The sequence below is a fragment of the Oncorhynchus mykiss genome, chromosome 5 (assembly GCF_013265735.2).
Source record: "Oncorhynchus mykiss isolate Arlee chromosome 5, USDA_OmykA_1.1, whole genome shotgun sequence".
In the NCBI taxonomy this organism is placed as follows: Eukaryota; Metazoa; Chordata; class Actinopteri; order Salmoniformes; family Salmonidae; genus Oncorhynchus; species Oncorhynchus mykiss.
The window spans coordinates 99,113,607-99,133,995 of record NC_048569.1 but is presented as its reverse complement, the minus strand read 5'-3'; the positions used below and the strand labels follow the sequence as shown (position 1 = coordinate 99,133,995).

The 20,389-nt window shown below is 42.6% G+C and overlaps 1 protein-coding gene across 3 annotated transcripts; it reads left to right on the top strand.

Moving 5' to 3' along the window:
* The first annotated feature begins 319 nt into the window (after nucleotides 1-319).
* cnga3a (cyclic nucleotide gated channel subunit alpha 3a) lies at nucleotides 320-19,849 on the top strand. 3 transcript variants are annotated; one of them, XM_036976517.1, is made up of 7 exons: nucleotides 320-495; nucleotides 1,520-1,636; nucleotides 1,826-1,999; nucleotides 9,171-9,179; nucleotides 9,633-9,734; nucleotides 9,872-9,978; nucleotides 17,831-19,849. In XM_036976517.1, exons 1-7 carry the CDS (start codon nucleotides 389-391, stop codon nucleotides 19,219-19,221), a joined length of 2,007 nt encoding a protein of 668 aa, XP_036832412.1. In that variant the 5' UTR covers nucleotides 320-388; the 3' UTR covers nucleotides 19,222-19,849.
* Nucleotides 19,850-20,389: the final 540 nt, after the last annotated feature.

Below are 20,389 nucleotides of genomic sequence, written 5' to 3'. Positions count from 1 at the left end.
CGACACACCTTCCAAAACCATACAGGTCTCGCTTTCATTACAACTAGCAGCTTCTGTATAGACAGACGCACTGCTTGTCCTTGATATTTTAGTCTCATGGGATTTATAGAACAGACCATTGAAAGACTGATGAATGAATGGAACCATTCACAGACATAAGAGATAAATGCCTAGCTGTCCGTTACATTCAGACGCAGGGTTAAGGTTTCAAAACTAGGGGTTACTTTTCCAAAACATCCAGGTCATCCAGAAATCCTGGTTGGAATATGCCTATGCATCTTTTTAAGGGCCAATATCCTGATCACTGATTGACTAACCTCTGACCTCTTACAGTGTTTTATTTTTCAGAGTGTGGAGTCCCCTGGCCAGCAAGACCTGAGAAGTCAACATGGCAAAGATCTGCACAGACCAGTCCTACCCGGCAACGACCAGGCAACAGCCGCTTCTCAGCACGTCCGATGATGACCTGGACTCCATCGACAACGGAACCTCCAGGTGACAAGTCAAGACTCCATTGTTTATTGTCTGGCTTTGACAACGAGTAACACGGATTTGGCATGATAGCACAAACAGATAGGCATTCAGGCTAGGAACACACAGGCTGCCCCAATCCAATGATCTATCTACAGTCAGGCTAGGAACACACAGGCTGCCCCAATCCAATGATCTAGCTACAGTCAGGCTAGGAACAAACGGACTGTCTCAATCCAATGATCTAGCTACAGTCAGGCTAGGAACAAACAGGCTGTCCCAATCCAATGATCTAGCTACAGTCAGGCTAGGAACAAACAGGCTTTCCCAATCCAATGATCTAGCTACAGTCAGGCTAGGAACAAACGGGCTGTCTCAATCCAATGATCTAGCTACAGTCAGGCTAGGAACAAACAGGCTGTCCCAATCCAATGATCTAGCTACAGTCAGGCTAGGAACAAACAGGCTTTCCCAATCCAATGATCTAGCTACAGTCAGGCTAGGAACAAACGGGCTGTCTCAATCCAATGATCTAGCTACAGTCAGGCTAGGAACAAACAGGCTGTCCCAATCCAATGATCTAGCTACAGTCAGGCTAGGAACAAACAGGCTGTCCCAATCCAATTATCTAGCTACAGTCAGGCTAGGAACAAACAGGCTGTCCCAATCCAATGATCTAGTTACAGTCAGGCTAGGAACAAACAGGCTGTCCCAATCCAATGATCTAGTTACAGTCAGGCTAGGAACAAACAGGCTGTCCCAATCCAATGATCTAGTTACAGTCAGGCTAGGAACAAACAGGCTGTCCCAATCCAATGATCTAGTTACAGTCAGGCTAGGAACAAACAGGCTGTCTCAATCCAACGATCTAGCTACAGTCAGGCTAGGAACAAACAGGCTGTCTCAATCCAACGATCTAGCTACAGTCAGGCTAGGAACAAACAGGCTGTCTCAATCCAATGTCAGCTGTCTGTTGTCAGCGTCCTTGTGGATTGAGACTCTCACAGCGTCCTTGTGGATTCTCTCTCTCTCTCTCTCTCTCTCTCAGAGCCAACTCAGAGTGTGAAGACACATTGTCAGAGGTTCAGGGTGCTGTCTCTGTGTTAACTAGCCGACACACAGAGTCTCACAGAGATTCCTTTACAGGGTCAGGAGCCCTGGCCAGGTATATCCCACCTCACAGCATTGCACCATCTCACCCATAACATTCAGTCCATTGTCACTTGTTGCTTGTCACTTGTTGCTTGTCCATCGTCACTTGTTGCTTGTCCATTGTCAGTTTCACATCATGCAAAGTCATCCGCTCCTGATTCTCTTGGTCACAACCTGTGTGTTGTTTTCTCTGATCGTCTAGGCTCTCTCACTTCCTGTTCATGCTGCGGACCTGGGCCTCTCACAAGATGCACCACGAGGTGGAGAGACCAGACTCCTTTCTGGAACGCTTCAGGGGCCCTGAGCTCAAAGAGGCCTCCAGCAGAGAGAGCAACGCACAGTCACTGGGATACCCCGACAGAGTCCGCAAGAGGAAGTAAGTCTGGACTAGAGATGGGGATGGTCAACTGGGGTTGCAAAATTTCCTAAATGTTTTCAAAATTCCCTGATTTTTGCAGAAATCCCGATTGGAGGAATTCTGGACTTCCTGCTTATTCTAGGAGTCTTGGAACCCAAACCGTTATTTACGGGAAATTTGGGGAAAATTCACAGAAGTTTGCCACTCTATGCTCAATGAAAAACGTTGTCTTCTTTCAAAAGAGATGTTCTGATCTCAGCGGGTCTAACCTGTACAAAAAACGGTTCAATGAAAACAAACTGAAAAGTTCTAACTTGGAATATCCTTTAATATACCTGTGAAGATGAGTAAGTGGAACTAGAATAGAAGTAGCTCTATAGAGAGAAAGTAGAAAGTAGGAAGTAGCCTCCGATACTAGTTTATACTGGACACTGGAATTCTGAATATTATTATTATTTTTTATTTTTTACTTCAGTTTCAACAATCTCCTGCAACCCGCCTCACCCAATGTGGTACGGATCTGGTATTTTTCATACTTTAGAACCGGAACCCCCAACAGAGGCTAGCCAGCTAACTAGCTGCTAGCTAATAGTCAGTTAGCCACTGCTAGCGGTAATCAGCTAACCTTAGCCTGATCAACTCCTGCCAGTCTGCACAGAACGTTTCAACCCAGAGCATACCGGACTGCTCTTTCTCCATCTCCTGTTTCCTACCTCAAGCTCTGAACCTTTTCACCCGAATCATTGCAGCTAGCTAGCTTTTATCCGAGTGGCTACCCCCCTGGCTAACGTCTCTGTCCAGAAGCAAGCACCAGTGAGCCTGGAACTCGACTCGTGCTAGGCCCATGCTTCACGGGGGGATGGTGTTCTTCGGCTTGCAAGCCTCCCCCTTTTCCTCCAAACATAAGGATGGTCATTATGGCCAAACAGTTCTATTTTTGTTTCATCAGACCAGAGAACATTTCTCAAAAAAGTACGATCTTTGTCCCTATGTGCAGTTGCAAACCGTAGTCTGGCATGTTTATGGCGGTTTTGGAGCAGTGGCTTCTTCCTTGTTGAGCGGCCTTTCAGGTTATGTCGATATAGGACTCGTTTTACTGTGGATAGATACTTTTGTACCTGTTTCCTCCAGCATTTTCACAAGGTCCTTTGCTGTTGTTCTGGGATTGATTTGCACTTTTCGCACCAAAGTACGTTCATCTCTAGGAGACAGAACGCATCTCCTTCCTGAGCGGTATGACAGCTGTGTGGTCCCATGGTGTTTACACTTGCATATTGTTGTTTGTACAGATGAATGTGGTACCTTCAGGCATTTGGAAATTGCTCCCAAGGATCAACCAGACTTGTGGAGGTCTACAATTTTTTTCTGAGGTCTTGGCTGATTTCTTTTGATTTTCCCATGATGCCAAGCAAAGAGACACTGAGTTTGAAGGTAGGCCTTTAAATACATCCACAGGTACACCTCCAATTGACTCAAATTATGTCAATTAGCCTATCAGAAGCTTCTAAAGCCATGACATCATTATCTGGAATTTTCCAAGCTGTTTAAAAGCAGTCAACTTAGTGTATGTAAACCTCTGATACAGTCAATTATAAGTGAAATAATCGGTCTATAAACAATTGTTGGAAAAATTACTTGTGTCATGCACAAAGTAGACTTGCCTAACCGACTTGCCAAAACTATAGTTTGTTAACAAGATATTTGTGTAGTGGTTGAAAAACGAGATGTAATGACTCCAACCTAAGTGTATGTAATCTGACTTCAACTGTACCTTCCCCTCAATCACCTTCATTATAGCAATAATAATATTTGCCAAATATTTGTAAACTTCCGACTTCGATTGAAGATAAGCACTCGGGGAGCGGTCTAAGGCACTGCATCTCAGTGTTAGAAGTGTCACTACAGACCCTGGTTTGATTCCAGGCTGTATCACAACCGGCCGTGATTAGGAGTCCCATAGGGCGGCGCACACAATTGGCCCAGTGTCGTCCGGGTTTGGCCGGTTTAGGCCGTCATTGTAAAATAATAATAACAAATATATATATGTATGACTATGGATCGTAAGACCCTCTGCTCTGTCAATAGTAGCCTTGGTATGTATTTGCTCCAGTTGGATTTTAGTATCATAGCAGCTTTAGAATGATAAGACACATTATTATTTGAGAGAACCTGTTTAGGATTGTATGGACCACATATAGTATGAGGTAATGGTAAACTATAAAGAATTCCATATTTAGAATGCATTATGGACAGTACTGATGGTGATTATACTGGTTATACAGTGCCTTGCGAAAGTATTCGGCCCCCTTGAACTTTGCGACCTTTTGCCACATTTCAGGCTTCAAACATAAAGATATAAAACTGTATTTTTTTGTGAAGAATCAACAACAAGTGGGACACAATCTTGAAGTGGAACGACATTTATTGGATATTCCAAACTTTTTTAACAAATCAAAAACTGAAAATGTGGCGTGCAAAATTATTCAGCCCCTTTACTTTCAGTGCAGCAAACTCTCTCCAGAAGTTCAGTGAGGATCTCTGAATGATCCAATGTTGACCTAAATGACTAATGATGATAAATACAATCCACCTGTGTGTAATCAAGTCTCCGTATAAATGCACCTGCACTGTGATAGTCTCAGAGGACCGTTAAAAGCGCAGAGAGCATCATGAAGAACAAGGAACACACCAGGCAGGTCCGAGATAATGTTGTGAAGAAGTTTAAAGCCGGATTTGGATACAAAAAGATTTCCCAAGCTTTAAACATCCCAAGGAGCACTGTGCAAGCGATAATATTGAAATGGAAGGAGTATCAGACCACTGCAAATCTACCAAGACCTGGCCGTCCCTCTAAACTTTCAGCTTATACAAGGAGAAGACTGATCAGAGATGCAGCCAAGAGGCCCATGATCACTCTGGATGAACTGCAGAGATCTACAGCTGAGGTGGGAGACTCTGTCCATAGGACAACAATCAGTCGTATATTGCACAAATCTGGCCTTTATGGAAGAGTGGCGAGAAGAATGCCATTTCTTAAAGATATCCATAAAAAGTGTTGTTTAAAGTTTGCCACAAGCCACCTGGGAGACACACCAAACATGTGGAAGAAGGTGCTCTGGTCAGATGAAACCAAAATTTAACTTTTTGGCAACAATGCAAAACGTTATGTTTGGCGTAAAAGCAACACAGCTGAACACACCATCCCCACTGTCAAACATGGTGGTGGCAGCATCATGGTTTGGGCCTGCTTTTCTTCAGCAGGGACAGGGAAGATGGTTCAAATTGATGGGAAGATGGATGGAGCCAAATACAGGACCATTCTGGAAGAACCTGATGGAGTCTGCAAAAGACCTGAGACTGGGACGGAGATTTGTCTTCCAACAAGACAATGATCCAAAACATAAAGCAAAATCTACAATGGAATGGTTCAAAAATAAACATATCCAGGTGTTAGAATGGCCAAGTCAAAGTCCAGACCTGAATCCAATCGAGAATCTGTGGAAAGAACTGAAAACTGCTGTTCACAAATGCTCTCCATCCAACCTCACTGAGCTCGAGCTGTTTTGCAAGGAGGAATGGGAAAAGATTTCAGTCTCTCGATGTGCAAAACTGATAGAGACATACCCCAAGCGACTTACAGCTGTAATCGCAGCAAAAGGTGGCGTTACAAAGTATTAACTTAAGGGGGCTGAATAATTTTGCACGCCCAATTTTTCAGTTTTTGATTTGTTAAAAAAGTTTGAAATATCCAATAAATGTCGTTCCACTTCATGATTGTGTCCCACTTGTTGTTGATTCTTCACAAAAAAATACAGTTTTATATCTTTATGTTTGAAGCCTGAAATGTGGCAAAAGGTCGCAAAGTTCAAGGGGGCCGAATACTTTCGCAAGGCACTGTATATAGTTCTATATAGCGTATCTGAAATATATACATCTAAGAGTAGAAAGAACAATAGGATTACATTAAGAATAAAACTAATACTCCTTATTCAACATGCAGTGAACGGTTGAACTATACTGTTTCATATTTACGTAAATATTACATTAGACTCATGAGGAGTGAACTGTATGGTGAACATAAACAGGAGGGGTTCTGCCACCTGCAGGGCTGTTGAATATCCTGCACTTCCATATTTCAGCAGACATTACATGACCAATATATACACTACATGACCAATATATACACTACATGACCAATATATACACTACATGACCAATATATACACTACATGACCAATATATACACTACATGACCAATATATACACTACATGACCAATATATACACTACATGACCAATCTATACACTACATGACCAATATATACACTACATGACCAATATATACACTACATGACCAAAATATACACTACATGACCAATATATACACTACATGACCAATATATACACTACATGACCAATATATACACTACATGACCAATCTATACACTACATGACCAATATATACACTACATGACCAATATATACACTACATGACCAATATATACACTACATGACCAATATATACACTACATGACCAATATATACACTACATGACCAATATATACACTACATGACCAATATATACACTACATATACAAAGTACTGTATATGGACACCCCTTCCAATGAGTGGATTTGGCTGACAGGTGTATAAAATCAATCACACAGCCATGCAATCTCCATAGGTAAACATTGGCTTTGGAATGGCCTTCCTGAGGAGCTCAGTGGCTTTCTATGTGGCACCATCATAAGATGCCACCTTTCCAACAAGTCAGTTTGTCAAATTTCTGCCCTGCTAGAGCTGTCCCGGTCAACTGTAAGTGCTGTTATTGTGAAGTGAAAACATCTAGGAGCAACAACGGCTCAGCCACAAAGTGGTAGGCCACACAGGCTCACAGAACAGGACCACCGAGTACTGAAGCGTGTATCGCATCTGTCTATCGGTTGCAACATACAATACCGAGTTCCAAAAATGCCTCTGGAAGCAACGTCAGCACAAGAACTGTTCATATGTAGCTTCATGAAATGGGTTTCCATGGCCAAGTAGCCGCACACAAGCCTAAGATTAGCATGTGCAATGCCAAGCATTGGCTGGAGTTGTGTAAAGCTCGCCGCCATTAGACTCTGGAGCAGTGGAAACGCATTCTCTGCAGTGATGAATCACGCTTCACCATCTGGCAGTCCGACGGACTAATCTGGGTTTGGCGAATGCCAGGAGAACGCTACCGGCCCCAATGCATTGTGCCAACTGTAAAGTTTGGTGAAGGAGGGCTAATGTTCTGGGGCTGTTTTTCATGGGTCGGGCCCCTTAGTTCCAGTGAAGGGAAATCTTAACGCTACAGCATACAATGACATTCTAGGCGATTCTGTGCATCTAACTTTGTGGCAACAGTTTGATTTGGATTTATTAGGATCCCCATTAGTCGATGCCAATGGCAACAGCTAGTCTTACTGTGGTCCGACACATAACGAAAAAGACATTAGAGACAAAATGCTTTACAATTTACATACACTACATGTTAATATTTTTAAGTGTGTGCGTGCGCATGTGTGCGTGCGCATCTATCAATTACACATATACAGTGCATTCGGAAAGTATTCAGACCCCTTGACTTTTACACATTTTGTTACGTTACAGCCTAGTTCTAAAATTAATTAAATTGTTTTATTTCCCCATCAACCTACACACAATACCCCATAATGACATCACAATACCCCATAATGATAAAGCAAAAACAGGTTTTTAGAAATGTTTGCAAATTTCACATTAACATGAGTATTCAGACCCTTTACTCAGTACTTTGTTGAAGCACCTTTGGCAGTGATTACAACCTCGAGTCTTCTTTGGTATGCTGCTTCAAGCTTGGCACACCCTTATTTGCAGATCCTCTCAATCTCTGTCAGGTTCGATGGGGAGCGTCGCTGCACAGATTTTTTCAGGTCTCTCCAGTGTCATGACTGTCCTGTGAGGATCCAGATAGGTCAGGTCAGGTTTGCAATGAAGGACTTCAACCAGACCCCCTCTCACCTGCAGAGGGGGGAGGAGGGATCTGGTGGGGGCTAACAACTCACGCCCTGTTGTAAATCAAACAGAAGATTCAGGTATCCCTCTCCAAATTCACCAAAGGAATGTGCTTTGTTTCAAAATACTTTTTCCCGTCGAAACTCTTAACAGATTCTAAAGTGAATACTGGAACAATATTTCTAACAGAACGTGGGGAATGGTCAGAGGTGATCTAAAGAACACTAATGTCATTTTCATTGTTATTTTGTGATGTCATTAAAAATGTTATAAAATAAATACTGTAACTTGGAAAGTATACACACTACATGTAAGAAGTGTCCATCCTATGCGTTGTGCATGAAATATGAACAATTATGAAAGTGTTTTTGTTAAGAGAGGGATGTGATTTGACAAACTATAAAATACATTTGTTTACATAGACTTTGCACAGTGACAAGTCACGCCCCTGAGTGAGGTCAGAGAGTGTGTCAGCCCATTTGAACAAACTGTATAAAAGGATGGGTCAAAATGTAACACATCAGACCAGACAGATGTAGAGCTGCAGCTTTACATTTAAAGTGGTTTGAACTCTGAATCTCAACACGAGGTAGAGACGATAAACACATCTCCCGGACAATCACTGGCATGGCTGATTAGATGTCCTAAGTAAAGTATCTTCGAAAGTGAATTTAATTCTACTACTCTGTTCAAACCATCGTATTACACTACTCTCATCACCCCACTGGGAACCATCGACACGGCTGGCTAGCATATCTTCAAAGTAGCATCTTCCAGAGCGAATTGTAGGAGAATAAACTCTGTAGTTCTGTTCAGGACAACGCAACAAGTCACTGATACCGGACAACTGCAGAGAAGAACAACAGTAGAAGACTTGCTGGAACCAATCAGAGCCTTCCAAGCGCGCCGCGAACAGGCCCAACCCTCTTTCTAAGGCGGCCCGGTTCCGAGAAAGATACACGGCGAACCAAGCCATTTCACATAAATACATTCATGACTTCTTACTCCAAGCGCGCCGCGAACAGGCCCAACCCTCTTTCTAAGGCGGCCCGGTTCCGAGAGAGATACACGGCGAACCAAGCCATTTCACATAAATACATTCATGACTTCTTACTCCAAGCGAGCCGCAGTTTGATTTTTGTCAGAGGGTCAGGAGGCCCGGAAAATAGACCTCGTAAGTATCATGGTAGTCCATGAGGTAGTCTGCCCCAAGATGTGAAGGACAAGGTGGAGCTCCCGTAAGTATCATGGTAGTCCATGAGGTAGTCTGCCCCAAGATGTGAAGGACAAGGCACACCTGGCATCATGCTACATTAACATGAAAAATAGCTCTATTCTGGTTGGATGGGTGGGAGAGTAACACTATGTGAGTGTCGGTAAGAACACACGCAGTAGAAAAGGGTAACCTTTGTACTACCAAGTCCAGGGTTTTGTCACCATTGTGGCCATTGATTTTACAATGTCAAAACACACATGAACAATGTGTTCATTGTAATGAACAGTATATGATAGATGGTGGTCATTTTGTTACTTGATCATAATTAAATACTAGCCCTTTTGTGATGACTGAACAATCTGTAAAAAATATTTTTAAAAGCTTGCTTAAAAATGAATCCGAAGTCATGTTTCAGGAAAGAGATTTGGATCATGGACCCATCAGCAGACAGATACTACAGATGGCTAACCATCATCGCAGCACCATGCTTCTACAACCTGATGATGCTAGTGACCAGGTCTGTTCTCATAGAGTACAGTTCACTTCTTCATTTAAGCTCATATATTTTTGTTGCTGAATGTTGGTTGTCTTTCTTTTGAATGTTTGTTGTGTTTAATGTTGTACATTGGTTGTTGACTATTTGTCATCCCACAGGGCATGTTTTAATGAACTCCAGAGCACGTACATAACTCTGTGGATTGTCCTGGACTACACCTCAGACTTCATCTACTACACAGACACATTCGTCAGGGCTAGAACAGGTGAGGTTCTATGTTTCCACTACTCAAACATTCCAGAACAGGTGTGGTTCTACTACTCAAACATTATAGAACAGGTGAGGTTCTGTGGTTCTTCTACTCAAACATTCTAGAACAGGTGAGGTTCTATGGTTCTACTACTCAAACATTCTAGAACAGGTGAGGTTCTGTGGTTCTACTACTCAAACATTCTAGAACAGGTGAGGTTCTATGGTTCTATGACTCAGACACATTCTAGAACATATGAGGTTCTACTACTCAGACTCATTCTTGAACATGTGAGGTTCTACTACCCATACACATTCTAGAATAGATTAGGTTTTATGGTTCTACTACTCAGACACATCGTCAGATTCAGAACAGGTGAGGTTCTGCTACTCAGACTAATTCTAGAACAGGTGAGGTTCTACTACTCAGACACATTGTCAGGTCTAGAACAGCTGAGGTTCTTCAACTGTATTTGATCAATTGTGATTTGTAAAGGAAGAGAGGCATGGCACTGAAAAATGTTATTTGTGTTTTATTTGTCACATGCTTGGTAAACAACAGGTGTAGACTAACAGTGAAATGCTTACTTACGGGCCCTTCCCAAGAATACACAATAATAGAAAAATAATAATATGAGGAATGAATAGAAAATGAGTAACAATAACTTGGCTATATACACGGGGTACCAGTACCGAGTCAATGTGCAGGGTATGAGGTAATTTTGCATATTTGGAAAAAAACAAAAAAATAAATACCTTAACATAAGCATTCAGACCCTTTTGTTATGAGACTCTAAATTGAGCTCAGGTACATCCTGTTTCCATTGATCATCCTTCAGATGTTTCTACAACTTGATTGGAGTCCACCTGTGGTAAATTCAATTGATTGAACGTGATTTGGAAAGGCACACACCTGTCTATATAAGGTCCCCAGAGTTGAAATTGCCTGTCACAGCAAAAAGTAAACCATGAGGTCGTAAGAATTGTTCGTAGAGCTCAGAGACAGAACCATTCTGCAGCATTGAAGGTTCCCAAGAACAAAGTGGCCTCCATCATTCTTAAATGGAAGAAGTTTGGAACCACCAAGACTCTTTCGAGAGCTGGCCGCCCAGCCAAACCGAGCAATCGGGGGAGAAGGGTCTTGTTCAGGGAGGTGACCAAGAACCCGATGGTCACTTTAAGTGCGCTCCAGAGTTCCTCTGTGGAGATGGTTGTCCTTCTGGAAGGTTTTCCCATCTCTGCAGCACTCTACCAATCAGGCCTTTATGGTAGAGTGGCTGGACGGAAGCTTGGAGTTTGCCAAAAGGCACCTAAAGGACTCTCAGACCATGAGAAACAAGATTCTCTGGTCTGATGAAACCAAGATTGAACTCTTTGGCCTGAATGCCAAGCATCACGTCTGGAGGAAGCCTGGTACCATCCCTATGATGAAGCATGGTGGAGACTGCACATGCTGTGGGGTTGTTTTTCAGCGGCAAGGACTGGGAGACTAGTCAGAGTCGAGGAAAAGATGAACGGAGCAAAGTAAAAAGAGATCCTTGATGAAAACCTGCTCCAGAGCGCTCAGGACCTCAGACACGGGCGAAGGTTCACGTTCCAACAGGACAACGACCCTAAGCACACAGCCAAGACAATGCAGGAATGGCTTCAGGATGTGTTTCTGAATGTCCTCGAGTGGCCCAGCCAGAGCCCGGACTTGAACCCGATCGACCATCTCTGGAGAAAACTGAAAATAGCTGTGCAGTGACGCTCCACATCCAAACCGACAGAGCTTGAGAGGATCTGCAGAGAAGAATGGGAGAAACTCCCCAAATACAGGTGTGCCAAACTTTTAGCGTCATACCCAAGAAGACTCAAGGCTGTAATCGCTGCCAAAGGTGCTTCAACAAAGTACTGAGTAAAAGGTACATTTTCTAAAAACCCGTTTTTGCTTTATCATTATGGGGTATTGTGATGTCATTATGGGGTATTGTGATGTCATTATGGGGTATTTTGTGTAGATTGATGAGGGAGATGATTATTTGTTTTAATCCATTTTAAAATAAGGCTGTGACGTAACAAAATGTGGAAAAAGTCAAGGGGTCTGAATACTTTCCGAATTCATTGTATAGGTAAAGACTAGAAAACAGGACAGATTATATCAATCAAATTCAATCACATTAATTTATAAAGCCCTTTTTACATCAGCCGATGTCACAAAGTGCTACACAGATACCCAGCCTAAAACCCCACACAGCAAGAAGAAGCACGGTGGCTAGGAAAAACTCCCTAGAAAGGCCAGAACCTAGGATGAAACCTAGAGAGGAACCAGGCTATGAGGGGTGGCCAGTCCTCTTCTGGCTGTGCCAGGTGGAGATTATAACAGAACATGGCCAAGATGTTTAAACGTTCATAGATGACCTGCAGGGTCAAATAATAATAATCACAGTGGTTGTAGAGGGTGCAACAGGTCAGCACCTCAGCAGCATTCAGAGTTGGAGACAGCAGATCAGGGACAAGGTAGTACGTCCGGTGAACAGGTCAGGGTTCCATAGCCGCAGGCAGAACAGTTGAAACTGGAGCAGCAGCAAGTCCAGGTGAACAGCTCAGGGTTCCATAGCCGCAGGCAGAACAGTTGAAACTGGAGCAGCAGCAAGTCCAGGTGAACAGCTCAGGGTTCCATAGCCGCAGGCAGAACAGTTGAAATTGGAGCAGCAGCAAGTCCAGGTGAACAGCTCAGGGTTCCATAGCTGCAGGCATAACAGTTGAAACTGGTGCAGCAGCACGACCAGGTGAAGAGGTCAGGGTTCCATAGGAAAATTGTAATTATTTTGCCTCTATGGCCTATTTATTGCCTTACCTCCCTACTCTTCTACATTTGCACACACTGTACATATATTTTTCTATTGTGTTATTGACTGTACGTTTGTTTATGTGGAACTCTGTGTTGTTGTTGTTGTCGCACTGCTTTGCTTTATCTTGACCAGGTCACAGTTGTAAATGAGAACTTGTTCTCAACTGGCCACCTGGTTAAATAAAGGTGTTCTCAACTGGCCTACCTGGTTAAATAAACGTGTTCTCAACTGGCCTACCTGGTTAAATAAAGGTGTTCTCAACTAGCCTACCTGGTTAAATAAAGGTGTTCTCAACTGGCCTACCTGGTTAAATAAAGGTGTTCTCAACTGGCCTACCTGGTTAAATAAAGGTGTTCTCAACTGGCCTACCTGGTTAAATAAAGGTGTTCTCAACTGGCCTACCTGGTTAAATAAAGGTGTTCTCAACTGGCCTACCTGGTTAAATAAAGGTGTTCTCAACTGGTCTACCTGGTTAAATAAAGGTGTTCTCAACTGGCCTACCTGGTTAAATAAAGGTGAAATTAAAAAAAGGAAAGAAAAAAAAAATCACTAAATAAAATACAATGAAAAAATAATAATAATACATAAATATTGTTTTTTTTTAATGAATCAATATATTTGAGTTTAACCATAAAATTTGTTGTTATAATTGTTCTATCTTTTCTGGAGGATAAAACTGAAATTGTATTGTTTAAGAAAGGGCGATACTTTAAACAAAATGTTGGAAATGAGAAGCTGTATGAAGGCAAAAAGCCATTTAAAGGATGAGCCTTTTTTAATCTACTGGAGAACCATTTTGGGTTTCAGTATAATTTATGTATGAGGGAAGCTTTTAGTGAGAGGTTTAAAGCTTTAATATTTAATAATTTTAGCCCCCCTAACTCATGTCCATTATATTAATAGGCATGTTTAATTTTGTCTGGCTTAGCGCCAAGTAGGTAAACTGTGATAAGGACCAAAGAGTTCATCAGTGTGATTTTCCATAAATAGATAATATTTACCATGGTATTTACCATGGTTGCAGAATCTTATCTATTTTTACTAACTTTCTATTGAAATTGATTGTGGTAATTTTGTGGTAATTCCTTTAGATGTGAATAACAAAAGTTTGGGGTCACTTTGAAATGGCCTAGTTTTTGAAAGAAAAGCACATTTCTTTGTCCATTAAAAGAACATAAAAATTGTTCGAGAAACCTAGCGAGAAACGGCTGATTTTATTAATGGAATATCTACATAGGCGTACAGAGGCCCATTAATAACAACAGCCATCACTCCCGTGTTCCAATGGCACGTTGTGTTAGCTAATCCAAGTTTATAATTTTAAAAGGCTAATTGATCATTAGAAAACCCTTTTGCAATTATGTTAGCACAGCTGAAAACTGTTGAGCTCATTAAAAAATCCATAAAACTGTCCTTCTTCAGACTAGTTGAGTATCTGGAGCATCAGAATTTGAGGGTTTGATTACAGGCTCAAAATGACCAGAAACAAAGGACATTCTTCTGAAACTTGTCAGTCTATTCTTGTTCTAAAAAATTAAGGCTATTCCATGCGAGTAGTTGCCAAGAAACTGAAGATCTCTTACAACGCTATGTACTACTCCCTACACAGAACAGCGCAAACCTGCTCTAACCAGAATAGAAAGAGGAGTGGGAGGCCCCGGTGCACAACTGAGCACGATGACAAGTACATTAGAGTGTGTCTGGTTTGAGAAACAGACGCCTCACAAGTCCTCAACTGGCAGCTTCATTAAATAGTACCCACACAACACCAGTCTCAATGTCAACAGTGAAGAGGCGACTCCGGGATGCTGGCCTTCTAGGCAGAGTTGCAAAGAAAAAGCCATATCTCAGACTGGCCAATAAAAATAAAATATTAAGATGGGCAAAAGAACACAGACACTGGACAGCATAATAGTTACAGGGGAGATAAATGAGCCAATTGTAAGCTGGGGATGATTAGGTGACCATGATGCTAGACCCAGATACTGCTGGAAGATTAGGAATTTAGCCATGAGAGCAGAGTAAACAATAAGTGCCATCCCAACAGCCTACACAGGGAAATGTCCCTAATATTTGTTGGGACCAGAAGAAAGAGTGCCTCCTACTGTTCCTCCAACAACTCAACTGTCCAGAGTAGACCCACTACTGATCCTGAAAAACTGTCCAGAGTAGACCCACTACTGATCCTTGTAAACTGTCCAGAGTAGACCCACTACTGATCCTTATCAACTGTCCAGAGTAGACCCACTACTGATCCTTATCAACTGTCCAGAGTAGACCCACTACTGATCCTTGTAAACTGTCCAGAGTAGACCCACTACTGATCCTTATCAACTGTCCAGAGTAGACCCACTACTGATCCTTATAAACTGTCCAGAGTAGACCCACTACTGATCCTTATCAACTGTCCAGAGTAGACCCACTACTGATCCTTATAAACTGTCCAGAGTAGACCCACTACTGATCCTTATCAACTGTCCAGAGTAGACCCACTACTGATCCTTATAAACTGTCCAGAGTAGACCCACTACTGATCCTTATAAACTGTAGAGAGTAGACCCACTACTGATCCTTATCAACTGTCCAGAGTAGACCCACTACTGATCCTTATAAACTGTCTAGTGTAGACCCACTACTGATCCTTGTAAACTGTCCAGAGTAGACTCACTACTGATCCTTATAAACTGTCTAGTGTAGACCCACTACTGATCCTTATAAACTGTCCAGAGTAGACTCACTACTGATCCTTATCAACTGTCCAGAGTAGACCCACTACTGATCCTTATCAACTGTCCAGAGTAGACCCACTACTGATCCTTATCAACTGTAGAGAGTAGACCCACTACTGATCCTTGTAAACTGTCCAGAGTAGACCCAATACTGATCCTTATAAACTGTCTAGTGTAGACCCACTACTGATCCTTGTAAACTGTCCAGAGTAGACCCACTACTGATCCTTATAAACTGTCCAGAGTAGACCCACTACTGATCCTTATACACTGTAGAGAGTAGACCCACTACTGATCCTGAAAAACTGTAGAGAGTAGACCCACTACTGATCCTTATAAACTGTAGAGAGTAGACCCACTACTGATCCTTATAAACTGTAGAGAGTAGACCCAATACTGATCCTTATTAACTGTAGAGAGTAGACCCACTACTGATCCTTGTAAACTGTGGAGAGTAGACCCAATACTGATCCTTGTAAACTGTGGAGAGTAGACCCACTACTGATCCTGAAAAACTGTGGAGAGTAGACCCACTACGGATCCTTATCAACTGTCCAGAGTAGACCCACTACTGATCCTTTTAAACTGTAGAGAGTAGACCCACTACTGATCCTTATAAACTGTAGAGAGTAGACCCAATACTGATCCTTATCAACTGTGGAGAGTAGACCCAATACTGATCCTTATTAACTGTAGAGAGTAGACCCACTACTGATCCTTGTAAACTGTGGAGAGTAGACCCAATACTGATCCTTGTAAACTGTGGAGAGTAGACCCACTACTGATCCTTATAAACTGTGGAGAGTAGACCCACTACTGATCCTTATAAACTGTAGAGAGTAGACCCACTACTGATCCTTATTAACTGTGGAGAGTAGACCCAATACTGATCCTTGTAAAATGTCCAGAGTAGACCCACTACCGATCCTTATCAACTGTCCAGAGTAGACCCACTACTGATCCTTATCAACTGTCCAGAGTAGACCCACTACTGATCCTTATCAACTGTCCAGAGTAGACCCACTACTGATCCTTATCAACTGTCCAGAGTAGACCCACTACTGATCCTTATCAACTGTCCAGAGTAGACCCACTACTGATCCTTATAAACTGTCCAGAGTAGACCCACTACTGATCCTTATCAACTGTCCAGAGTAGACCCACTACTGATCCTTATAAACTGTCCAGAGTAGACCCACTACTGATCCTTATAAACTGTAGAGAGTAGACCCACTACTGATCCTTATCAACTGTCCAGAGTAGACCCACTACTGATCCTTATAAACTGTCCAGAGTAGACCCACTACTGATCCTTATCAACTGTCCAGAGTAGACCCACTACTGATTCTTATCAACTGTCCAGAGTAGACCCACTACTGATCCTTATAAACTGTCCAGAGTAGACCCACTACTGATCCTTATCAACTGTCCAGAGTAGACCCACTACTGATCCTTATACACTGTCCAGAGTAGACCTACTACTGATCCTTATACACAGTAGAGAGTAGACCCACAACCTTTCCAAATGGAATGAAACATTCAAATCACAGGGCTTTTGCGCCATTATTCAAATGACATTTTCACTGCAGTTTACAGCCTAGAGTAGAATGTTGTACTCATTAGAAAATAATAATGCAGTTATTCATTGCCTTGTGGTATTGTAGGCTAGTCTTGGCAGGATCATTGTATTGTTCCTTAACAAGATCAATAGGGGAGTTTTTTGAACAGCGTGTCCTATTGTCTTCACTGTTCTTTCATACGCAATGATGCACCTGGCTTCTCCTCTGCCTATCAGCTATTCCTATTGGTTCTTGTGGATTCATATTGACAATTGATGCAGCTTGAATGCTTTTATGTGTGGTATGATTGCTAGTTCGCCTATTGCAGATCTGTACAAACGATCCACCTACCACTATTGTCACTATGGATGGTGGATAGAAGGCAGGATAGACAGTTAGATTGGTAGACTATATTGACCTTTGGTATGTAGTACAAGTTAGAGTGCAGAAAAAGCACAGTGCATAAGGAATGTACCAAAACACCTTGATTATAGGGGAGGTGCGCATGCAAGCAGATGAGACAATTTGGCTAGGATGGAAGAAATGACATAGTAAAACCTGCAAAAGAGGGAATTTAAACCAGGGAGAAATTTCACTACCCTCCCCTGTGCCCAATAAAAAAGCACAGCCCTCCCGAAAGCAAAAAGTAAAGTTAGACAACCCTCCCCTATTTTAGCCCCCACCCCAGTAAATGTAGAACTGTCCCTTATTTGGTATCACTCATTTCTCTTGAATTATTTCAACAGGTTTTCTGGAACAGGGACTGCTTGTGAAAGACGACAAGAAGCTTAGAGACAAATACAAATCAACGCCACAGTTCAAATGGGACATGATTTCAATGATACCCACAGACCTGCTGTTTCTGAAAGTGGGTTTAAACTACCCCGAGCTCCGACTGAACCGACTCGCAAAGATGAACCGTCTCTTTGAGTTCTTTGACCGCACTGAAACCAGAACCAGCTTCCCCAACGTTTTCCGAATCAGTAACCTGGTACTTTACATCCTGATCATCATCCACTGGAACGCCTGCATCTTCTTCGCCATCTCCAAGACCATCGGGTTCGGGTCCGACACCTGGGTGTACCCAAACATCAGTCATCCTGAGCACGGCCGCCTTGCCAGGAAGTACATCTACTGTCTCTATTGGTCGACCCTGACCCTGACCACCATCGGAGAAACCCCGCCACCAGTTAGAGACTTTGAGTACCTCTTTGTGGTCGTCGACTTCCTCATCGGTGTGCTGATTTTCGCCACCATCGTTGGTAACGTTGGTGCCATGATCTCAAACATGAACAAAACCCGTGCGGAATTCCAGGCTAAGATCGACTCCATCAAGCAATACATGCAGTTCCGTAAGGTCTCCAAGGATCTGGAGGTCAGGGTCATCAAGTGGTTCGACTACCTCTGGACGGAGAAGAAGACCTGCGATGAGAAGGAGGTGCTGAAGAACCTGCCAGACAAGCTGAAGGCCGAGATCGCCATCAACGTCCATCTAGACACCCTGAAGAAGGTGCGTATCTTCCAGGACTGTGAGGCTGGTCTTCTGATTGAGTTGGTGCTGAAGCTGCAGCCTCAGGTGTTCTCCCCAGGAGATTACATCTGTAAGAAGGGAGACATCGGCAGAGAGATGTACATCATTAAGGAAGGGAAGCTGGCTGTGGTGGCAGACGACGGGGTGACACAGTTCGTGGTGCTCAGCGATGGAGCGTACTTCGGAGAGATCAGTATCCTGGGCATCAAGGGTTCCAAGGCTGGCAACAGGAGAACGGCCAACATCAGGAGCATAGGTTACTCTGACCTCTTCGCCCTGTCGAAAGACGATCTCATGGAGTCCCTCACTGAGTACCCCGATGCCAAGAAGGCTCTGGAAGAAAAGGGAAAGGCTATGCTGATGAAAGACAACATGATCGATGAGGACGTCGCTAACGCGGGTGCCGACCCTAGGGACATGGAGGAAAAGATCCAAAGGTTGGAGAGTAATATTGAAATCATCAAGACTAAGTTGGCCAAGATCATGGCTGAGTTCACATCCAGCCAGAGCAAGATCAAACAGAGGATCACCAACATAGAGTCAACAGTCAAGTCAGTCCGGCCCGAGGATATATCTGAGGTGGTGGCCGATAACAAGACTCCTTAGTCCCACAATGCAACGTATTTACCGAGAGACTTTTTCTATTGAACCTTTATATTGACAGGGAGCCATTCTGAGATCAATGTCTCTTTTAAGAATGATGAGCATGTAAAAAAATATACACATCAATCAATACATGAAAAGCGAAACACAATTATAGAAAACAAACACATTCTCCAGAAATGCCTTACAGGCTCTCCAATCAAAACTCTGGGGGAGTTTTGATTGGCAGTGCCACCTAGCAGACATTTTTTTTTATCCTCCAATCAGAGCGCAGATATTGGTCATGTGATCAGTCTGCCATTCTAAACTATTTTGGAAAACATGTTGTAAGTTTTTGAGCTGAAGTGAAAGAAAATTAACTCCTGTTCTGAAGTGAAATGTTTCCTCACTGCAATATTTGATCATGATACGCTAATACATGCATACTGTGTTAATTTTGTTATGTTTAACTAACAAAAGTATCCACGGTGGGATGCATGCTAATCGATTAGCAATTCCATGTAAAGTCAATGGGACAAACTGGCTAAATTACCTAGCTACCAAGCCACATTCTCCACATTTGGGTTGGCAGATAGTAGCCCAATGCTCTAACCATTAGGCTAACCATAAGGTTGCTGGATCGAATCCCAGAGCTGACAAGGTAAAAATCTGTCATTCTGCCCCTGAACAAGGCAGTTTGCCCACTGTTCCCTGGTAGGCTATCATTGTAAGAATTTGTTCTGACTTGCCTAGTTAAATAAAAGTAAATACAATAGATTGTTAGCTAGCTATAGCCATTTACATTTCATATTTTGTATGTTTAGCTAGCTGGCTAGCTAGCTTAATCCCATTCACATCTTTCTAGTTTCTAAAGTTAAGAGATTGTGCCATTGACTTGACTGGCAGCAGATTGAGTGGATGTTTGTTCGCTGATCAATTTCAGTATGGCTCTGGCAGTCAACAAGTCACAAGATATAGTCGATTAGTAAATAAATAGGGAATTGATATTCATATGAAGTCTATTATTCATGTCCGTATTGCAATACTCCAGTGTCTCATATCCTTTACCAGCAACATTGTTTCTTTGATCACATCAGATATCATCCTCAGAATATCCAAAATACAACAGCCACAGGACAACTTTGTTAGGAAGTCGTAAAGGACCATTCGCCGAAACTGAAAAGATATAGCT

Coding starts and splice junctions, on each gene's coding strand:
- cnga3a (XM_036976517.1), top strand. CDS start 389: ATGGCAAAGATCTGCACAGACCAGTCCTACCCGGCAACGACCAGGCAA. Junction 1,637..1,825: donor GGGTCAGGAGCCCTGGCCAG/GTATATCCCACC, acceptor CTGATCGTCTAG/GCTCTCTCACTTCCTGTTCA. Junction 9,735..9,871: donor CTGATGATGCTAGTGACCAG/GTCTGTTCTCAT, acceptor GTCATCCCACAG/GGCATGTTTTAATGAACTCC.